This window comes from Larimichthys crocea, chromosome XVI (genome assembly GCF_000972845.2).
Source record: "Larimichthys crocea isolate SSNF chromosome XVI, L_crocea_2.0, whole genome shotgun sequence".
In the NCBI taxonomy this organism is placed as follows: Eukaryota; Metazoa; Chordata; class Actinopteri; family Sciaenidae; genus Larimichthys; species Larimichthys crocea.
In genome coordinates this window covers 17,998,789-18,017,871 of record NC_040026.1, presented here as the reverse complement: position 1 = coordinate 18,017,871, position 19,083 = coordinate 17,998,789, and the positions used below count along the sequence as shown (strand labels likewise).

Genomic DNA, 19,083 nt, shown 5'->3' with positions numbered 1-19,083 from the left:
ATTTCCAGGTTAAATATCACCCTTTTTATCCTGGGTTAAAGTTTTTTATAGCCTCACTTCTAATTAAACTAAACTCTAAATTCCAGGTAGAAATGGAGAAGTCTGTGTGTAAAAACTAGCAAATTTCTAGGTTAAATAATTCTCTTTTAATTTATCCTGCGTTAAGGTTTTAAAATGAATCTGATCATATGAAAATGTACAGACAATTGTAGGAGATGTACTCAGATACTTTACTTAAGTAAAAGTAGTAATGTCATAATTTAAAAATAAATATGACAAGAAATAGTCCCACAAAATGTTAATTTACTGGATTGTAAAGTATGTAATTATCAGAAAAATAACAATCAAAAGGTAAAACTACCCTTTTCAGACCTTTATATCGTTATATATATCATTGGGTTGTATAATAATATTGATAATAAAGCAGAATGACTGTTTAGGCACAAAATTCACGTAGCGGTATATTTTATTAGGCCGATTAATCGAAAACAAAGCATCATATGTTTGTATGTAAAATCTAAATCTGAAACTTTGGTTTCAAATTAGTGTTGTGGTGTAAAATGCATAAGATGTTCCCCTGAAATGTGTACTAAGTAGAATAAAATAGAAAATACTCAAATAGTCTGCTCTGGATCTGAATATTATATAAGCTATTTAAGAGAAAAAGTCCAGCATTACAGTAAAAGACAAGCCTTTATTTTTTCGCAATAAGAAAAGCATGTCTTGTTAATACTGTGACAAGTTTTAAAAATCAGACATATCGATCAGTGACAGAGCTATTAACAATAGAAGCTTCCAGCCTACTATTAGTTTCCCTTTAAAACAGGTGAAACAAGTAGGGGAAGGGCTGTAACTGACTAAACATGCATGACAAGAACAGGTGGATGACAGCTAGGCTAGGCAGCTACGATTTAAGGTGGCATGAAACATCTTTCACGTTTGTCAGGATGAAGAATTCGCCTTCAGTTATGTTCACTGGTCAGATATGACAAATGTTCTAAAAAAAGAGCAAAACAACAAACAAAAAAAACATGCTATACATGGCTGATGATTTTTGGAAATGGGATGTGGCTCGCTCTCACTGCTTTTGATGTAGGTTTCAGTTTAAGGAGGTTAACTGATCATTCTTGTAAGGCACCACTTGAATTTGAATGGGGAACAGTAGGACCGATGCTCGGTTGGTGCTTTCAACAGCGGACAAAGGTGGGTGTGGGTGTAGATGTGTTGATTTTGGCCTCACGATTTGAGAGGAAAATGTGCAACGCATTTACAAATGAGCCTCTTAAACAAAAAAAAAGCACTGGCATCCGTATGTGTACATGTTAGAATATACAGTACAATAAATATAAATAGGCCGGGGGAAGACTGAAGGAGAAAGATTTATAGACACAAAACGATTTACAGTCGAGTCAAATATACAATGCAGCATGAGGAAGAGGAGAATAAACAAAAACCCTGCACGTTGATTCTATATTTGGCAAGTGAGCCAATAAAACCTGGACACACACCCGCAGGAGACCAGCGTTGTCCTTACCAGGCTGTCCTGAGGTCAGTTATGACATTGAACTTCCACAGTACATCGACTCTTGCTCTATAGAGACATGCTGTCCAAGAAGGATGAACCTTAAAAACATATACCACGTTAGATCTTCTAAAACTACTCAACCATGATGCTTACATTTCCAGCAGTTTTACAAGATTAGACTTCATATCATTTTGATTTTGGCAATAGGGACATGCGCCGAACAGCTTGATCCAAACCTCTTAAAAAAAAAAAAAGCACCTCTTTATTTATTTACAATGTTACCCCATAACTAAACCTTCTGAATTATCCCTCCCCCCCAATATTTGTTAGCATCAATGTAGGGACTAAATTTAGGAGTGAATGCAATAATCAAAAACCTCTTTAAAAAAAGAAAAGTGAGGAGATTTTTTTGCAAGACACTCAAAGGAACGAGCATCATGGGGTGGCTGTGAGTCCAACTTCGTTTTGTCCATTGCAGGGCTGCATTCTTCCACACGCTCCTTTGCTTTAGCCAAATTGGAAAAAGAAATTTCCGGGTCCAGAATCTAGAAAAGAAAAAAAGAAGTTAAGTTAATCGGATGCACTTCCTTTACGGGACAAATAAAATGATGAAGGATGTCTGAACTGAAAAAGACACATACCTGGACTGGAATCAAAACTATATCCTCCACCGTGGCCGCCGAAGAAAGCCCTGAAGATGTTGTTTGCATCGAAATCTAGAGACAAAGCAAAAGCAAAAGACAGCAAGATGAGCTGGTGAAGACGAACTTCTGGAAGAACATGGTGGCGATGTTGTTCTTGTGTAGCATTATTTAGTTTTGTGACAGAAAAGTACTTTTAAGTATGAAAATTAAGAAACGATATCACAAATTGACAACAAAAAAGTTCAATATATTCCTCTCTCTCTCTGAAGCCTACACTTGCTTACTGGGAGCAGTTAGAGCTTAATAAATATTCAGTGTCTCTGCCAGAATGACAGCGTAACTGTGGAAGTGGTTATATTTCTATTTCTGGTAAGCAATTTCTTATTTCACCATTATAATTCTAGTTCATCCACCACCTTATTTTACTCATTACTCCTCTGAGATACAGACTTCCTGTAGAATAAAATAAATGCGTCATCTGAGAGATATTTATGGATAGTACACATCAGATGAATATTGGCTGATGATGAGCTGATCAATAGTCTAACCTAGATATTACACTGTCTGGACTATAGACTTTTATTGTAGGAAATAATAACACTAATAACATTAGTGATGGCTTTGTTGTGTCCCAGTAAGCCATGCACCGTACCAGTACCCTGAAATTTAAGCAGCTAAACGGAACTCAGCGATTGTTAATCTCATTGTTTACTCTTGTGCTTTCTCTGCTATGACAGGTTCAAAATGTCGGCTGTGGAAAAGGTTTATTCGGCAAACGATGAAGAGTAATTCTACGGTTATTGATAAATCTATTGTCTTAAGTCGTGTGAAATCATCTCCATCGTCCCACTAATGACCAGCAGGCTGAATGAATCCAAAGAAAAGAAAAAAAAAAAAAACTAAGGGCGCATACCTCTCCCATCAGAGCACCCGTCATCATCCAGGTCGTGTCCGTTATCGTAGCGGATCTTCTTCTTCGGGTCGGAGAGCACGGTGAAAGCCTCACCCACCTCCTTGAATTTCTTTTCCTCCTCCTTTTGCACCTCTGGAGTCGCTGCGCTGTGGCGATCTGCGTGACAATAACACGACACGGCAGAGATAAGATGAATAACCATGATATTTCATCCAAATCTGTGTCCTGCGTGCCTGCGTAAACTCCACGCTGGCTACCTGGGTGGTGCATAAGAGCTCGTTTGCGATAGGCCTTTTTGATCTCGTCGTCTGTGGCGTTCTTGCCGACCCCGAGCACCTTGTAGTAATCTTTCCTTTTGCTCTTCTTCAGCTCCAGCTGTGCATTCTTCAGCAGGTGCTTGTGATCTACAGGCGACAAAATGAAAAATCAAGCTACGTTTAGTGTGTGAAAAGCAAAGCGGTTAGTGTATACAGCCAGCAAAAATTAAAAAGGCATCAGCTTACCTGATGTTTTTTCTGTCTGATAAACTTTTTCATAGTCCCGTACGGCCTCCTCATACTGCTCTGTGTTCATGTAACTACGGGTCACACACAAAGTCACTTAAAAACTGAACAACAGAACGCACAAATTAAGAAAAAAAAAAGTGCTCATATCGACTGTATAGCATACCACTGAGCTCTTCTTAAGTAGGCCTTGATGTAAGTGTCATCTAGTTTGATCGCATTGGTGCAGTCGTCAATGGCTTCATTAAGTTTCTTCAGCTGTTGAGGAAGAAGTTAATTACAGTGAAGTGACGGAAGACAGAGGGCTGGAAAAGCCGGCGCAGGCAATGCACGAGGTTGCTATTTTAGGCAAATAATCAGACAGGATTACGGATGAAATGCCGTAATATGTCATTTGTCTGCAGCGTTAACTGCTGATTTATTGCTCTTTACCTTTGCTCCAGCAGTGGCTCTGTTGCAGTAGAGTTTAGCGTTGGTCTTGATGTTGTTGGGGTCTATCGCCAGAGCCTCGGTATACAGCTGATAGGCAACTTCATAGTTGTTGTTCTTGAATGCCTGGTTGCCCTCCTCTTTTTTGGCTTTTAATGCTTTGGCATTCTGATTTTAGGGAGAGAAACAGTCGTCATGTTTCTTTTTGCAACATTTACTACAGAAATTTAAGACATTCACAATATTTTAGCATGGATTTACTTTGTTAGGCAGTGTTGAACATTTTTATTCCATTCGTTTTTAGCCATCATGCTTTGCACCCAAAAAATAATGTTATAGAAATAATGTCTCCTGAACTGCATTGTGTGTATACTTGCATTGCATGCATTTTCTTCCTCATGAAACATTTACAGAGTTGATTTTTTGAATATTTAAATCTGGCATAATTTACATCAACTTCCTCCTTCACCGTCTTTGTGTGCTCATGGCTAAAGGTTGCACATTACCGCCATAAATGTTTCATACACATTTGCCTTGTTTGTTTCTAAGTGATGTTATTACCCTGCAGGCTAGCCGGGCTTTTTCGTGGTCGGGTGCCATGCGCAGAGCCTGGACAAAGAACTGTACAGCTTTGTCGATGCAGTCCTCATAGTACAGACACAGGCCTCGGACGTACAGAGCATCTGCATTCGTGGAATCCATTCGCAGGATATCACTGGAAAAAGAAAATGTTTATGATGAAAATAATGACAAGAGGAAAAAATAAATGCATCAACTGTAACAAAATAATCATACACCATGAACCCAACACGAGCTGTTCCTACCTCGCTACTGACTGGGCTTCTGGATAGCGACCCAGCAGAGCCAGGCACTCGGCCTTGAGGATCTTGAAACGGTGGCAGGCAGAAGCCACAGCTAAGGCCCGGTCCATACAGAACACCACCTGGATCGCACCAAAAAAAACAAAAAACTGGTGCTTAATACAAATGAAAGCATATTCATAAAATATATTGTGATGCCACAGATGTTGCTTGTATGTTTAAGTTTTGAGCATTAGAAGAGTCAAGGTCAAACTAGACTAACAATTAATCGCATGACAAATTAACTAAAATTGGGCAAAACTGTAAAAAAAAATGGGAAGGTGAAGTACCTTTCTGAAATCCCGCTTCTCGAATCCAAACTCTGCCATGCGTTCGAACTCCAGCAGAGTCTCTGCAGTCTTATTCTAAAATAAAACAACAATCACTTATTAGCACTCTTTACAGTTGAGATGAGTTGCATTATTCAGTCTTTGGCTCAAAGACTATGCTCAGGATGTTTTACAGCAAGTAAAATGTGCAAAGGTTCAGCTGATCCCCACCTCCTGCTGGGCCTCTCTGTTGCTCGGCTCCAACTCCAGAACCTTCTGAAAGCAGCGACTGGCCGCCATGGCATTTCCCAACAACAGGTGGCACTTGCCTTCACGCAGATGACCCTGTGATGACAGGAGGGGGGGACACTTCCTACTTAGAACTGTGCAAAAACATACTTATATATTAACTCCCTATTCTGCAACTGAGGTTTTTGAGGCAATGCAAAGTTAAGAACGGAGATTCTCCCGACAGACGACTGACCTTCATGAAACAGTCATCCAGCCGCACAGCCTGCTGGGAATCTTCTAGGGCCTCTCTGAAGCGACGGAGCATCATGAGGGTGGCCGCCCTGTTGCCGTAATAGCTGGCAGTTTTGGGGGATGCATCTAGAGATAAAAAGGAAGAATTGCACATCAGTCAGGTGAAATACAGATATTGCAAGCAGTCCCATGCTTGGAATATGTATAGAGATTCATTGTAAATATACACAGTTAACACAGAAGGAAGAATTGCCAATAGACATGTATTAGTTAACAAAGATTGGTCAATGGGTGATGCACACACCCATCCAACCACTGCAAAAACTTCATTCCAGCAATGATAAGTTAGTTGTAACCTCACCGATGGCCTTAGTATAATAGTTGAAAGCCTCAGAGTAATCTTTCTGGCTGTAGAAAGCATTTCCTTGTTCTTTGAAGCCTTCAGCTTGACTGGAAAGATAAAAAAAAAAAAACTGAAATCAGTACATAGATCACAGAAAGCAGTTAATATAACACAAAACAAAGATGAACCATTCAGCAATAAACCAGCAGCAACATACTCTTAGAAATATTCTTTATTACTGTGAGAGTGAAAGACTTTAAGTCATTGTCACCAAACCAGACGAGCTGGAGAACTCTTCTTTGCGAGTGAGGCAGAGTGCCGGTGTCTGAAAAGGACTCGACTGTGGTGCGTTACACCTGGAACTGGGACAGCAGAGCAGGGTACACACAGTCCTGATAGCTCCGGTACTAAACATAGCAGTGAAATTCACCTGCTGCAATCCTGTCAAAAGTAGTAAGAGTAAATCACTACTGATTCATTCAAGTGTGGAAGAAGCCACTGTTGTGCTGCTCTCTGTGAGGTGAAGCAATAAAAAATAAAAAATAAAAATGTTGCAGTTCAGGTCACAGTCAAAATGTGTTATGGTAAGTGTATATGCAAGTGTTTTCTAACAACAAACAATATTAACATTACAAAAGTAATGTTGGGTGCAAAACAGGAAACTCTAACCCACTGGCAGGAGTGGCAACGTGTGATTCAGCTTATTTAAGGTCTAGTTGTAATTCCCACACACCAAAACATGCGGTTATGAGTCAATGCTTGATATATTCAAAAAAAGAAAAGAAAGGGCTATGTTGCGGCAGGACCACAACTGATCAAACTAAACCATGCAAACAATAATGATATCAATATATTGTTGTTTAACAGTTGTGATAAGCCAACCGCAGCTGATAATATTGGTGCATAAATGTAGAAGTCACACAGCAGCTAAAATAAGGATTAATTATTAAAAAAAAGCCAAGCAACTCTGAGCATCACTTAATAATATCGAATGAAGGGCCGCAGCTCCATTATCAAGTCATTTACAACTAATGGATTCAGCCTAAAATAATGAGGAGAGGCTGCATGACTCCAGTGTGTTCACCCGAAAACCGAACAGTAATAATAAATCAGGTCGGTTCATCTTCAGGTGTTCTTGTTTTAAATTAGAAGCAACCGCTTGTTTTGAACAAAGCTGGGCTATTTCCGACTCAGCTACACGGCAGAACGTCTCTCTATCGTGTACTTCTCAGTCCAGCAGTGTCTGTTAGCTGAGATAAAAAAAAAATAGTTTGGTAACAGGGAAACCTTATCCAGTGGTTAACTTATCTTAAAACGCCATACAAGAGGCAACACCTCTTCATCATGTAGGATGTTTGGTATTACAGAAAACAGGTTTGCTTGATGCATTTAGGAAACATCTTATTATGAGATAGGAATTTAGATATTACTGACATGACTTTTAAAATAAAACGACATGTGTGGCTCACACTTTGACTTATATTTCCTAAGTCCTGTTTTAACAAACTAATAGCTGCTGACTTCACATTGCTCATCTCAATCTGCTCATTGTAGTGAGCTATAGGATTAAAGATTGAAGAATCAGGTTTACAGTTCTGGTTTGGATTTAAAGGAAGGAGTTAAGGAATTGCTTCTGTAATCGTAAAACATGATGTTTCCCATCTCTGAAATTGAACCTCTCTTATTTATCTGTAATCAGATCCCTGGATCCTGATGTTCTGATGCTGGTTCAACCACATAAAACACTTTGTTTTCTGGTGGTGCTGTATAAACAACTGGACAGATCGCTTAATAAAAGGCATAAATGCAATTTTATATTTAATCTTTTGCATGTGGTTTGTCCATCTGATCCTGTATTTATGTAATTATACACGTAAAAACTATAATATCTTGTTTTAAAAAGAAAAATCAGAACCACGTGTTAACTTTTAGTGAACAAACTGTGTAACAAAGGTGACATACACAAACATCACACCTATAAAACCTACAATAATGATTACCCAGAGAGATGATTCATCCATCCAGGTGAAATGAAACGAGCTATAAAAAAATGGCTGATGAAACTTTTCACTATGACAGTTTTAGTTTAAGTTTCTTAGGTTAGATAATACGTGTAACTTTATATCTATCTGCTGTTTTTACGTACCGAGTCTAGCTTTTTAAAGCGGCCGGCTTGTGTGGAAGTTTCTCGAAGGATGAAAGCACCGGCTGCTAACTCGTGTCAAGGGAAGAGACACTCTGCTTTATGTCTTATTATATTTTTTTTAGTTTTTAAAACCCCGTATAAATACGTTCATTCGTGTTTTCCAACGAGTCTCAGAAGACAATAGTTCTGGTGTGTCTGTAAGCTGAGCATGTGTCAAGACTAATTTACTTAGCCTGGTTTTCCTGACGACGAAGAAGCGAGCCTTAGCTACGAAATATAGAATAAAATAAACCCACGGTTCGCGGGTTTAGATCGAGTTACTTAAATTATGACAACACCGACGTGTGTCGTTAATCAAAACCCGCTGAAATTAAACATTTTTCGGGGTTACATCAGTACACAGCATCCCCCGTTTCCTTCTCCCTTGTGCGAGCTAGCCTGGTTAGCTCGTCTCCGGGGCTGGTCCGCACGAGCCTTGTCAGTTAACGGCGGTTGGCTTCGGTCGGTGGATTAACGGTTATTTCAGTGTAACGGACGAAGCGCGTTCAAACCGAGCGCGCGGTTCCACGTTTACCGTTCCATGTCCTCCGGATTGCAGATTTGTGTCTCCATGTCCACCGGCACGTCGATGTCAACAGCTGCCATTTTTTCTGGAAAGGACGAACACGAACCGACGTCATTTCCGGGCACTGTTAAGTTTTTATTTATTTATTTATTTTTTATTTTTTATATTGAGGTCATGGGAAACTAGGCCAACAAGAAAATTAAGATTATAATCAAAAATCTAATAATTATATAACTAAAATCAGTGCTAAAATTGCTAGTTAACAATTCCAACAAAACAAACATTTGGGCAAAATGCAGGGTTTTTTTTTTTTTTTTTTTTTTTTTTTGTGGAAATTTTATATGTAATGTATGATGTAATGTATGTATGTATGAAATGCATAAGTGGTCAAAAATATAGTTAATCTATATTAAATCTATGTAATTCAAATGGATGGACATTTTATATTATATATTTATGTAATTGAAATGCACAAGTGGCCAAACATATAGTTAAATATAATATAGTTAATTTATATTAAACATATGTAATTCAATTGGATGGAAATTTTATATGCAAAAAAAATGCTTTGGCCACTTATGCATTTCAATTAACAAACAAATTGGCTTTATTTATATTGAATGCATAAACCTGGTTACACATTGAGTTTATTAGTACTATTACATACGTCTTATTACTTGCTTCACATTAAGTGTATCAGTTAATTTATATTAAACCTATGTAATTCAAATGGATGGAAATTTTGTAATAGAAATGCATAAGTCCTGCATTTTGGCCAATGTGTACAGACATTAGCCTTTCAAAATAAATGTTACAATAAATAAAAAATAACCAGTAATGCGCTATTGTTTAGTCTTTAAACCATGTCTATAATACAGTTGCTCTGTCCTTAACCATTAATCTTTTCCATAGGCTTTAATGCATTTCTCAATCAGCTCATGAACTTCCAGTCATTTTTCTATGACTTTAAAGAACAGCTGACAAGTGCAGATTAATCTCTTTGTGTGTCTGTGTGGTGATCAGGCTGCTGTCAGGATCTTACAGATAAAATTATTCACAAATAAACAGTTGGACATGCTGTGACTAATTTTGCATATATATACTGTATATAAAAGAGCTGAAGCTCCTCTGCATGTTTTTCAGTTAAAACACATAGTTTGTGCATCAGTGTGTCTTAAAGTGCACATAAAACCATGCTTTGTAGATTGTTTGTTAGATGACATTTCTATTTTTTCACACTACCATTATGACTTATCACTCTTATTCATAATCTGTTCATATATAAATGCACGAGATAGCACTGACATGCTCCTACTTCATAATCCCTTGTCTTGCTCTTGTTAGTAAAATAGCACTAGAGGGCACTAGAATATCATAAAGTAGAGCAATAGAGGGCACAATGGCACTTCTTGTACATGAAGGTAGCCTACGTTCTCTATGATATAATAATAGAGACTCATGTTTCCATTTGAAGAAAGAGACTGCCACAACCATGTAAAAAACATTACTATTTATAAGTTCATATAGAATACAGTATCGACATTTTTAGCACATAATAATTTACATTATTGCAATTGATGCACAGTTACAATAGTCATTATTTCACTGGGTGACACTTCAAAAATACATATTGCTTAGGATGATTCAGCACAATCAGGTGGGAGCAGATTTCTAAAGTGAAAGAACTTTGTTTTTGTTTTTTTAATACAGCTCTAGAAAATAACAGGTTTAATAAAGACATCAAAGACATATTTAAAAACTTGTGGATAAATCTTTTAAATTTTTTTTGGGGAACAGCACACATCAGCCTGTATCTTCATATTGCACAAACCAGCAAAAAACTTATCTAACCATCACCTGAAAAGATTGTTAGAATGGCTCAAAGTCAAAGAAATACAAGGGTCAAAAACGTATTTATTCCATCTCATTGTATGGATTCAGTGTAGTCTGTCTTTATATAGCGAGTATTCTTGGCATCATGTCAGGGTGGTGGTTGATTGTCACCTCAAGACATAGACGGACAAAATGTGTCTATATATTTATTTTAAAATAAACGACAAAGAAAAAAGCATCCATATCAGACAACAGCTGTAAAGACATATATTTGATGAGGTGCAATATCTTCAGAAATCCATTGTTATGGAACTTCTGTCTCATAGGTGAAGGTTGGCTGTATGGAGTTTCATGGGAGTTTAACACAATCTAGATTTTCTCTATTTAGATTTTGTTATAAAAAAAATAAAGCAGAAATTAAGTGTTGTACTTGTTCTCTCAGAGTACAGCTAGAAAGCTCTCAAACTGAAAGAATTTTGGCAACAAACACATAGTAACATTTGCACACTCTAGTGTATTAATCTATCATTGTCTTATATAAATAAAACTAAAAGATGCTTGTCATTATGGCTTCCAGAGGGGTCCAGACCCCGGGGAACATGCACTCAACAGTTTGTTGAGGGGAAACAGCTGAGCGATGGTCCTTCCATTTTTAAGAGGGGCTGACACTGGTCAATCAGCGCTGAAATCTCAATTCACACCAGGGGACTATGCATTACTGTTCTTATGACTTGAACCTGCCAAACTTGACATGCTAATATTCTCCCCTCTCAGTCGCTGCATGTGTCCTGATGTCCCCCGTGCTTTGTCCTCACTGAGCCAAGATAAACTAGGTTAGGTCCGCTCTACTGTAGATCCTCCAGACTAGCTTGGCTCATTGCTAGTACGGAGAGAAGATAATAGGTGCATGTGTGGCCCTCAGAGGTCCTGGGGCAGGCCTAAAGAGTGTGGGGCTGATCAGGGGACTATGGATGAAAGCTGTGGGACCTGGCGGCAGTCGTAGTGCCATGGGTCCAGATGCCATGGTGCACAAGGCAGCTGGATTAAGAGGGCTGGTCAGGAACCCTGCCGGCAGGGCCTTGGATAGCTGCTTCTGCAGGGCCAGTTTAGTCTGAAAACAAAGAAAAGACACATATTCAGTCTAAACTAGACTAAAAGTCTAAAGTTACACTTATGTTTACCATTTTAATTTGCCATATTAGGATGCTAACATTTGCTAATTAGCACTTAACACAAAGTACAGCTAATGCAAAAACTAATGACACAAGTGGGTGTCATTAGTTTTGCAGGTGTCTGATCATAAACCAAAATGAAATTCTGACCTGATGACGGGGCTAAATAAAAGGTCATTATGATTCATTGTGTGGGAATCATAAATGTCAGTACAATTTTCTATACACTGGCACACATTGTGCTAATGTATCCGATAATTGTGGAGACATTTCAGTTTGGACCAAAGTTCTGGACCAACCAAATGACACTGCCAGAGCTGAAAGCGTAGCTAAATAAATAATTGCATTAAGGAACTAGAAGAGGGAACATTTAGAAATGTGAAATATTATTAGTCATATAAGTATGAGTACAAATTGTAGTGTTGTCACATTAGATCTACTCCGTTTCTCTTATTTAGTAGAAAAGACTAGAACGCTATTCATTCTTGGGCTAACAAACATTAACAAGCTTCATTCTGTAGCCTCTCAAATGTCGAGTTAAAACAAGCCACTTGAGTTTTCACATAATAAATAGAGTCACTTAGCAATTATTTGTATGAACCTTTTGGCAGCCATCAGACTTGCAAATATGTTGATAAGTGCCAGGCAGAGCTTCACATTTGCATCAAATGAGTATGCGCTGTATTGTTTCAGTTGAATATATATTTTTCTAATGACGTGGAATGTAGACAAGAGTAAAAGTAGTTAACTGTGTGCGTGTGTGTGTGTGTGTGTGTGTGTGTGTGTGTGTGTGCGCGTGTGTGCGTGTGTGTGTGTGTGTGTTTTCTTACCGCCAAGACAGCGCTGGGCTGTAGTTTATTATAGGGGGTGAACTTCACCTTGACAGGCTTCCCAGCCAAACGCTCTTTGTGTCTCCTGCTGTTCATGTGCTTAAAGAGGACAGAAATATACAGAACAGTGACTCAGACTGGACAGCGCTGACTAACACACCAAAGAGCCGACGAATCAGGTTGTTTTTTTCCCCTGTAGGATCCAGAGGTTAGACATTGTACATTTTCAGCTTTTTAGTCATAAGTAAAATGAGTCATATTGCTGATGCACATACCTGCTTCAGCTGTGTCTCTGAGTTGACGGACACTTGGCACATTTCACAGTGAAAGGGCTGGCTGGATACACCCACAACCGCTCTGGTCTTGTTGCCCATTCGCTGCTTGATTCGGCAGGTAGGCCTGGGCGATGACACTATCTTGACCCTGCGTTGCGATTGGCTGCTGTTCTGACCATCGAGCATTTGTTTGTGCCTAGAGCCTGGTTGAGACAAACAGAGAGGACCAAATGTTAGAACTATAGGTAAAAATCACAATGATCTGTTATAGGTAAAAAGCTATTGTAACATTTTCATGTCAACAAGTATGAAATAGCAACCGAACTATATCAGTAGTATTCTAGTACACACCACTACAGTGAGCCTCCAGCTGGGAGCTGGAATTGACTGTGACTTTGCACGTAGGACAGTGGAGAAGTAGTTTTTTGATGCTCTTGGCCTCCTTTGCCTCCTCCATATTCACCACCTCCTCCTCAGCTCCTGTGGAGCTCCCCTGAGGTTCAGACTCTGGGGCTGAACTGGTGGCTGGGCAGCACTCTTCCATGGGTGGAGTGTCTGAAGATAGCTCAGAAAGCTGAGGACCAGCGGAGATTTGTGGGGACAGCTGAGGAGAGCGGAGTGAGGAGGAGTCTGTGGACGAAGGCTGCGAGGAAAGAGTGGGTGCCAGCGAGCTTCCCTGGCCGTTTTCTGGCTGCTGCAGTGGAGGTTGGGAAGAAGTGCTTGGGCCTGTGGACAGATGAATAAACATAGAAGCTTCATTTGTATGTGATATTTAGTGTGGGATATTATCTGGATAAAGATATCTCATTATTAATGTATAGTATTTCCCAACAATGCTACACTATATTGTCATTTTAGCTGTTTATACACCAGCCTCCCTACAGTAGCACTCAGAGGGCGAGTTATAGTTGTTGACAAATTCATTCTCAGCCTTTTTAAATCAAAACTTAAGACCCACTTTTTTAGATTGCCGTTTTATTCCGACTAGGGCAGTGCCCTCAGGTGTACTCTTTCTGTCTGCTGCTTTTTACGTTTTTCTGGAAGGTTTTAACACTATAGCACTTTTAATTTTAATTGTATTTTAATTTAATTGTATTTATTAGTTATGTACATGTTACGTATTGTTGGGGGGTTTTCTTTTATGGCTTTGTTGTAAAGCACTTTGGGTACCGCCTGGCTATTGTAAAGAGCTATATAAATAAATGATTTTGATTTGAATTAATAAATTAATAAACGTGACTTGATTACTGCCTTCTACGTTAATAAATTAATAAACGTGACTTGATTACTGCCTTCTACGCTCTGTTATTTCTGAATGACAGACTATTAATATGGACTAAATTCTGATCATACACTCTGGACCACAGCAGAAGCAATACAATCATTTTTATATGAATACTGTCTGTCAAATTATTATTATTTTTTATTAAGAAATCATGTAAAATCTTTGTTATTGTTCATTTTCTTGTGCTAGTTTACTTTTCTTTGCTCTATCGTCTCTCTTTAATTTTCATATCTTTTCTGCAGTCTCAATCTTTCTTCCTCGGTCCCTCTGCCTCCTGCCTTCTGTCACCATCAATCAAACGCCATGGTAACGGCTGAATGTAACAAGCTTATCATTGTGTGGTTAGAAGGAAATTGATAGGCTCTGGAAGAAAATGAGAGGGGGGAAGATCAATAATGAAAAGGAAAGCTAGACAGAGTACAGAAAAGAGGATTGGAATTTTTTTTTAGTCGGGCAGAATCAGAAGCTGAGTGACAAATGACTGAAAGGGAGTAAAGACAGCAAAGTTGTTACTCTTACAGCAGCAGCTACAATAGCTATAACATTATGGAATATGGAAATGATCTATAAGGACACTCCGTATGTGTGCCGTCTAGGAATAAAGCGCAGTTGACACCAACAATAGAAGGTTATACACAGTTGGTTTCATAAGCCGACGTTTCTTTGACACCATTACAGTGAATAGCTTCATCAAGAACACAAGGACAGTGCAGACATCTTCAAACACATCTTTATTTTTATGGATATAAATGCAATGCATTATGCACAAAAGGGTTGAATAAAGTGCATTATGACCTGAGGGAACCCGGTCCTCAGATGTTTATTCTCATCATAACTTCAAAGACTCAATTTTCACCTAAACGCCCACGCCTGGCCCTGAGTTACTTCTTGGAATGCACTTTGTTTCACCTTTTCTCCTGTCATGTTAGCATCTGAGTGCAAAAAGCAGCTTTTCAAACTTCATCTATGGAGATGAAATCATCAGTCAGTCCATTAAGTAAATAAAAGAAAAGAAAATTAATCTTGCAGTTTTTTTTTTGCTGTCATCTTTGGACTAAATCTCATCTTTGGAATCTAGAAAAATCTAAAAACCAGATTAATAATATGACTTTTTAATCACATTCTTAATTTGAAAGATATTTACATACCTGTGCATTTTCTATGCTGTTCGTTGCTGCTTGCAATTCCATTAGCCCCTGCTGATGACTACATAAACGTGTAGGCCTCCTACAAAAATACAGGCTGGCATCCTCTGTTCTTTTAATCTACTGCTATTTGGTCTGATTTTGACAAGAAAACATACACCCTCTGACGTCTCCAATAGCCAAGTATCATCACATGTCATGACAAAAACAAGAAGCTGCAAGTGGGAGTCGTATTGAGCCACTAGATTTACAAAATCAAAACTAAAGAAAGTAAAAGCACTACATCCCTCTTCACATTGGCATCTTTTTTAAGAGCTTTAAGGCTCCTCGTCATGCAGAATGTCTTCGCTTGATGGGAGTAATTACCTATCTGACAGGGGCAATGATAGCAGGACAGGTAATAGCTGGTAATTAGCCAGTTGAGTGGCAGCTACCAAGCCTTAGTGCTTATGTCTCTCCAATTACCACTGATTACTCAGAGGATGAAGAGAGAGGTGCCTTTTAAAAAAAGAAACATTTATACCTGGTATGTCTTCCAAATGTGAGTCTGTGCGCACCGCTCCTCCTCCCACCATCGCCCTCTCTCGGTCTCTGTCTTTTCCTGCCGTGGACGGACTGTGTCCGTTCTTCTGCCGGCTCCTCTGGGTCTCTAAGGCCTTTAGCTTGCGAGCATGTTTGTGACCTTTGTAGTGAGCTTCTGCCTGGGTCTGACCATGAAACACACACACACACAGAGATATGCACACGCGTGCAGAACAAACAGAGGAGAAAGTCAGCGTACAGTGTATTAACAGAATCACTGACATGATTAAATTAGTGAAGGACAGCATGAAATCAGTAAACTGTAATCTTTCCATCTGCTCCATCTTTTTGGCCTCACATGCTCCCGTGGAGTCGGGGGGAAATTATACGACTGAGAATTTGACTCAGTCATATCACCATTTTGATCATCATCATCTTTGTGGTTTGTGCACAAATGAGCATTAGTGGCATCGTGGCATCTCGTGACCATCCTTGGAGCTCACACGCTCATCTTTCCATTGATCCGTTGTGACACGAAATGACCTCTGTGCCTTCCTCTTGCGAGGGAAAACACATTTGTGGCAGTGCGACAACAGATGCATGCAGATTTTGGATTCCCAAAATGGCTCCGGATGGGCTGCAGATAAGGCGACATGTGCTCTACGGACGAAGATCGGCTTCCAGAAAGTACAAGCGCACCGACAGAGACACTGAAGCAAAACACACTTATCTGGTGATCCACAAACACATCAGATCTATACATTTTATATGCACTGCTTTACAAACAGCAATAAAGTTCATCACTGTGTTTTAATCATATCATTATGTTATTATGTTACATTGATATTGTGTTTACTGTTCAGATGAGCAAACCCCATCTGCTGATGAAGACCTGAGATGTGATTAACAGGCTGAGATAAACCTCGGATTATTGTTTTTTTCTGTCATATTTCCTTGAATTGCACAATTTATTCTTAGTTTGTTGTTGAAAAATAAATAAAAATACTTTCAATGTATCTTTTACAGATAAAGAAATGTATCAGGGCAAAGAGACCTCGTTCACAGCAGTCATTTTGAGACGTCATTGTAGGAAAAGCGTCAGGCGTTACTGATAACAGTATTAATGGCCTTGTTCCATTCAAGTGTCCCAGTAAATTATGACAGTGTGCCAGTGTCACCATGAACAAATACAGGGCTCTGGCAGTGAAGGAGCTAAATGGAATTCAGCCATCATTCATTTTATGCAATGCCCTCAAATGGGATCGTGTTTACCGCATTCACAAGAAGAGTCCATGTGATCCCATGCTAAACTTACGGCAGCAATATTTACGCCTGTGCTTTTCCTGCTGCGTCCAAATGTCTTCTGTGAAAAAGTGTCTCTCACTTACACCTGGAAGGTGAAAGGTGAAAGTTCAAATAGCTTCAGCGTCTTAAATCTAATTATCCATGACATCAAGGGTACAGAACAAGCAGAAATAAGAAAGGATCCACGTGGTGATATTCTGTATTTTTCTTATCACGAACAAATCCCAAGAAAAGAACAAAACCAATGAACTTATCTCGATTTTACCAACAAGTGAGTGTTGCCAAAGCTTAATGTATCTCGTTCCTGTGCCTCCACTGTTGTTCAAAAAATACACAAAATACATAAATGAGCCACATTGTTGCAAATCCACTAACAATCCCGCATACGCCACACTCTCTGTATTAATCCCCCACTGTCCCTAACAAATGGTCTATTTACTCCTGCTTGAGTAGCATGCCAAAAAATAGCACCGTCCTGCTGTTTTAGGAAATTATTTTGCCTTTTTTTTAAATAAAAAAAGAATTACAAACAGAATTTGTGACACACTTAAAAATATTTACAGCGAGAATGACAAGAAACATGTTTTGGTTAATCTCTATAAACAGTTTTTTTAAACTTAAAAAAAAAAACTTGTAAAAAGTGAAATAATTGTGGGATAGGCGATGGGTTCCATTGTATTTTGGCCACCTCTTTTGCTCTCCACACAGACCTGCATGCAACCAAAGCTCACCTAAATGTTATTCGGACTAACGGAAACGTAACACATAACAACATCAGATGTCAAAATCTTGTCAGAGTAAAGAAGTCATTGTTAGTTTTGTTCTTTTCATGGGATTTGTCAACCATAAGAAAAATATAAAACGTAACCAGCTTGATCCTTTTGCAACAATAGTGCCTTTCTGTTTTTGAAAGACACAAACGCTCTCCCGTGTCTGAGATCGAGGCCTACATCGCGCTTCACACAAGGCTGTTGGATAATTTGTCATTGCTCAAATTATCCGTACCGGTTTCCAGGCACACAGTGTACACAGCCCCTGAGCTCGGTGTGCAGAGGTGATCTTTTAATGACTGTGTGTATAGTACGGAAGGGTACAAGTCCTCCCCATCAACACTTTGCATAAAGCTTAGGCTGCTACACAAACAGAAAGGGTCCCACCGTGGGTCAAAAATACAGGGCTGAACAAAGGGTGTACAACCCCTTTGGCTACGTTGAATGTCAGTGCACACTAACCATTCAGCGTGAATTTCAGCTGAGTCAGAGGGATGAATCTGCTTCCATCTGCATACTACCAGTGTAGTATGAGTTCACTATGTTCCACCATAGTAACTTAAGGAGAGAACAACATGTAGTGTAAGTGTTCAAGGACGGCAAAACAAAAATCCTCATCCTAGCATATCTGAAGGAGACTGTCAGGACTGCTTGGCCTCCGCTGACCTTGATTCAAGCAGCTTTATGCATTCTCACACCACTGATGCCCAAACTCTTCATACATAGTGAGCAGCAACTGTCCTCCACAAAAGGGCAGCAAAAATTAGAATATCACGTGTTATCCTTGGGGCTTGAATCTCTCATGCTTTTTCAGTGAGTTTAGCAGCCTTAAAGGAATCATTTGAAGATCTTCAAGTCTATTCCTCTTTTATGCACACCCGTCATGTAATATACACCGCAGATCCCTTTTTTCACAGTCATCCATCTTTGTCTTCATACTGAACAAACAGCTCCAGCTTTGCATTGTTTAGACCCCCGTCTAGTGCAATCAAGGACTCTGCTGAAGAAGCAAAGAATGGCTATAATAATTTTTATTTATGAGAAACTAAATACCAAACTGTGGAGTTTTAGATTTTTTCATTAGACTCGCTAGCTGCATGGCTCTAGGGATGACAATTGCTGTCTGTCTGTCCACCACATTGGTCCAAACTGAAGTATCTTGACAGCTATAAATAAAGGATGGGCATTTCTATATAGAAAAATAATAGAACTGTGCAGTGTTTTACACATTACTCGTTCTAACGTTACAGGTACAATGGCGACCAG

At 39.1% G+C, this 19,083-nt stretch overlaps 2 protein-coding genes across 7 annotated transcripts in view; both read right to left on the bottom strand.

The window, feature by feature from the left end:
• Positions 1-937: 937 nt before the first annotated feature.
• On the bottom strand, positions 938-8,794 carry LOC104930985 (dnaJ homolog subfamily C member 7). Of its 2 annotated transcripts, none has more exons than XM_010745898.3 (14): positions 8,690-8,794; positions 5,988-6,076; positions 5,628-5,752; positions 5,375-5,488; positions 5,165-5,239; positions 4,839-4,957; positions 4,576-4,729; positions 4,018-4,182; positions 3,752-3,843; positions 3,586-3,659; positions 3,340-3,486; positions 3,083-3,238; positions 2,167-2,241; positions 938-2,070 (listed from the first exon to the last, which is right to left on the bottom strand). In XM_010745898.3, the coding sequence occupies exons 1-14, from the start codon at positions 8,758-8,760 to the stop codon at positions 2,033-2,035; spliced, it is 1,494 nt and encodes a 497-aa protein (XP_010744200.1). In that variant the 5' UTR covers positions 8,761-8,794; the 3' UTR covers positions 938-2,032. The 2 variants fall into 2 exon arrangements, with proteins under 2 accessions (XP_010744200.1, XP_027145279.1); XM_027289478.1 differs by lacking the exon at positions 8,690-8,794 and adding an exon at positions 8,116-8,138.
• A 1,415-nt stretch (positions 8,795-10,209) lies between these two features.
• The window catches only part of LOC104930988 (zinc finger protein 385B-like), a 74,088-nt gene continuing 65,214 nt past the window's right edge, over positions 10,210-19,083 (bottom strand). For all 5 annotated transcript variants that reach the window (XM_019264715.2, XM_019264717.2, XM_027289767.1 and 2 more), the window contains 5 exons: positions 15,744-15,927; positions 13,142-13,516; positions 12,791-12,993; positions 12,516-12,614; positions 10,210-11,624 (listed from right to left, as the gene is read on the bottom strand). In XM_019264715.2, coding sequence (XP_019120260.2) covers positions 11,394-11,624; positions 12,516-12,614; positions 12,791-12,993; positions 13,142-13,516; positions 15,744-15,927 — 1,092 coding nt within the window. In that variant the 3' untranslated portion in view covers positions 10,210-11,393. The remainder of the gene's footprint in view (positions 11,625-12,515; positions 12,615-12,790; positions 12,994-13,141; positions 13,517-15,743; positions 15,928-19,083) is intronic.

Excerpts from the sequence above, each read along its gene's own strand:
- LOC104930985 (XM_010745898.3), bottom strand. The coding sequence starts at position 8,760 with ATGGCAGCTGTTGACATCGACGTGCCGGTGGACATGGAGACACAAATC. Across the intron at positions 4,183-4,575 it reads AAGCCCGGCTAGCCTGCAGG|AATGCCAAAGCATTAAAAGC; the intron begins GTAATAACATCA and ends CCCTAAAATCAG. Across the intron at positions 3,487-3,585 it reads TCAGACAGAAAAAACATCAG|ATCACAAGCACCTGCTGAAG; the intron begins GTAAGCTGATGC and ends TGTCGCCTGTAG.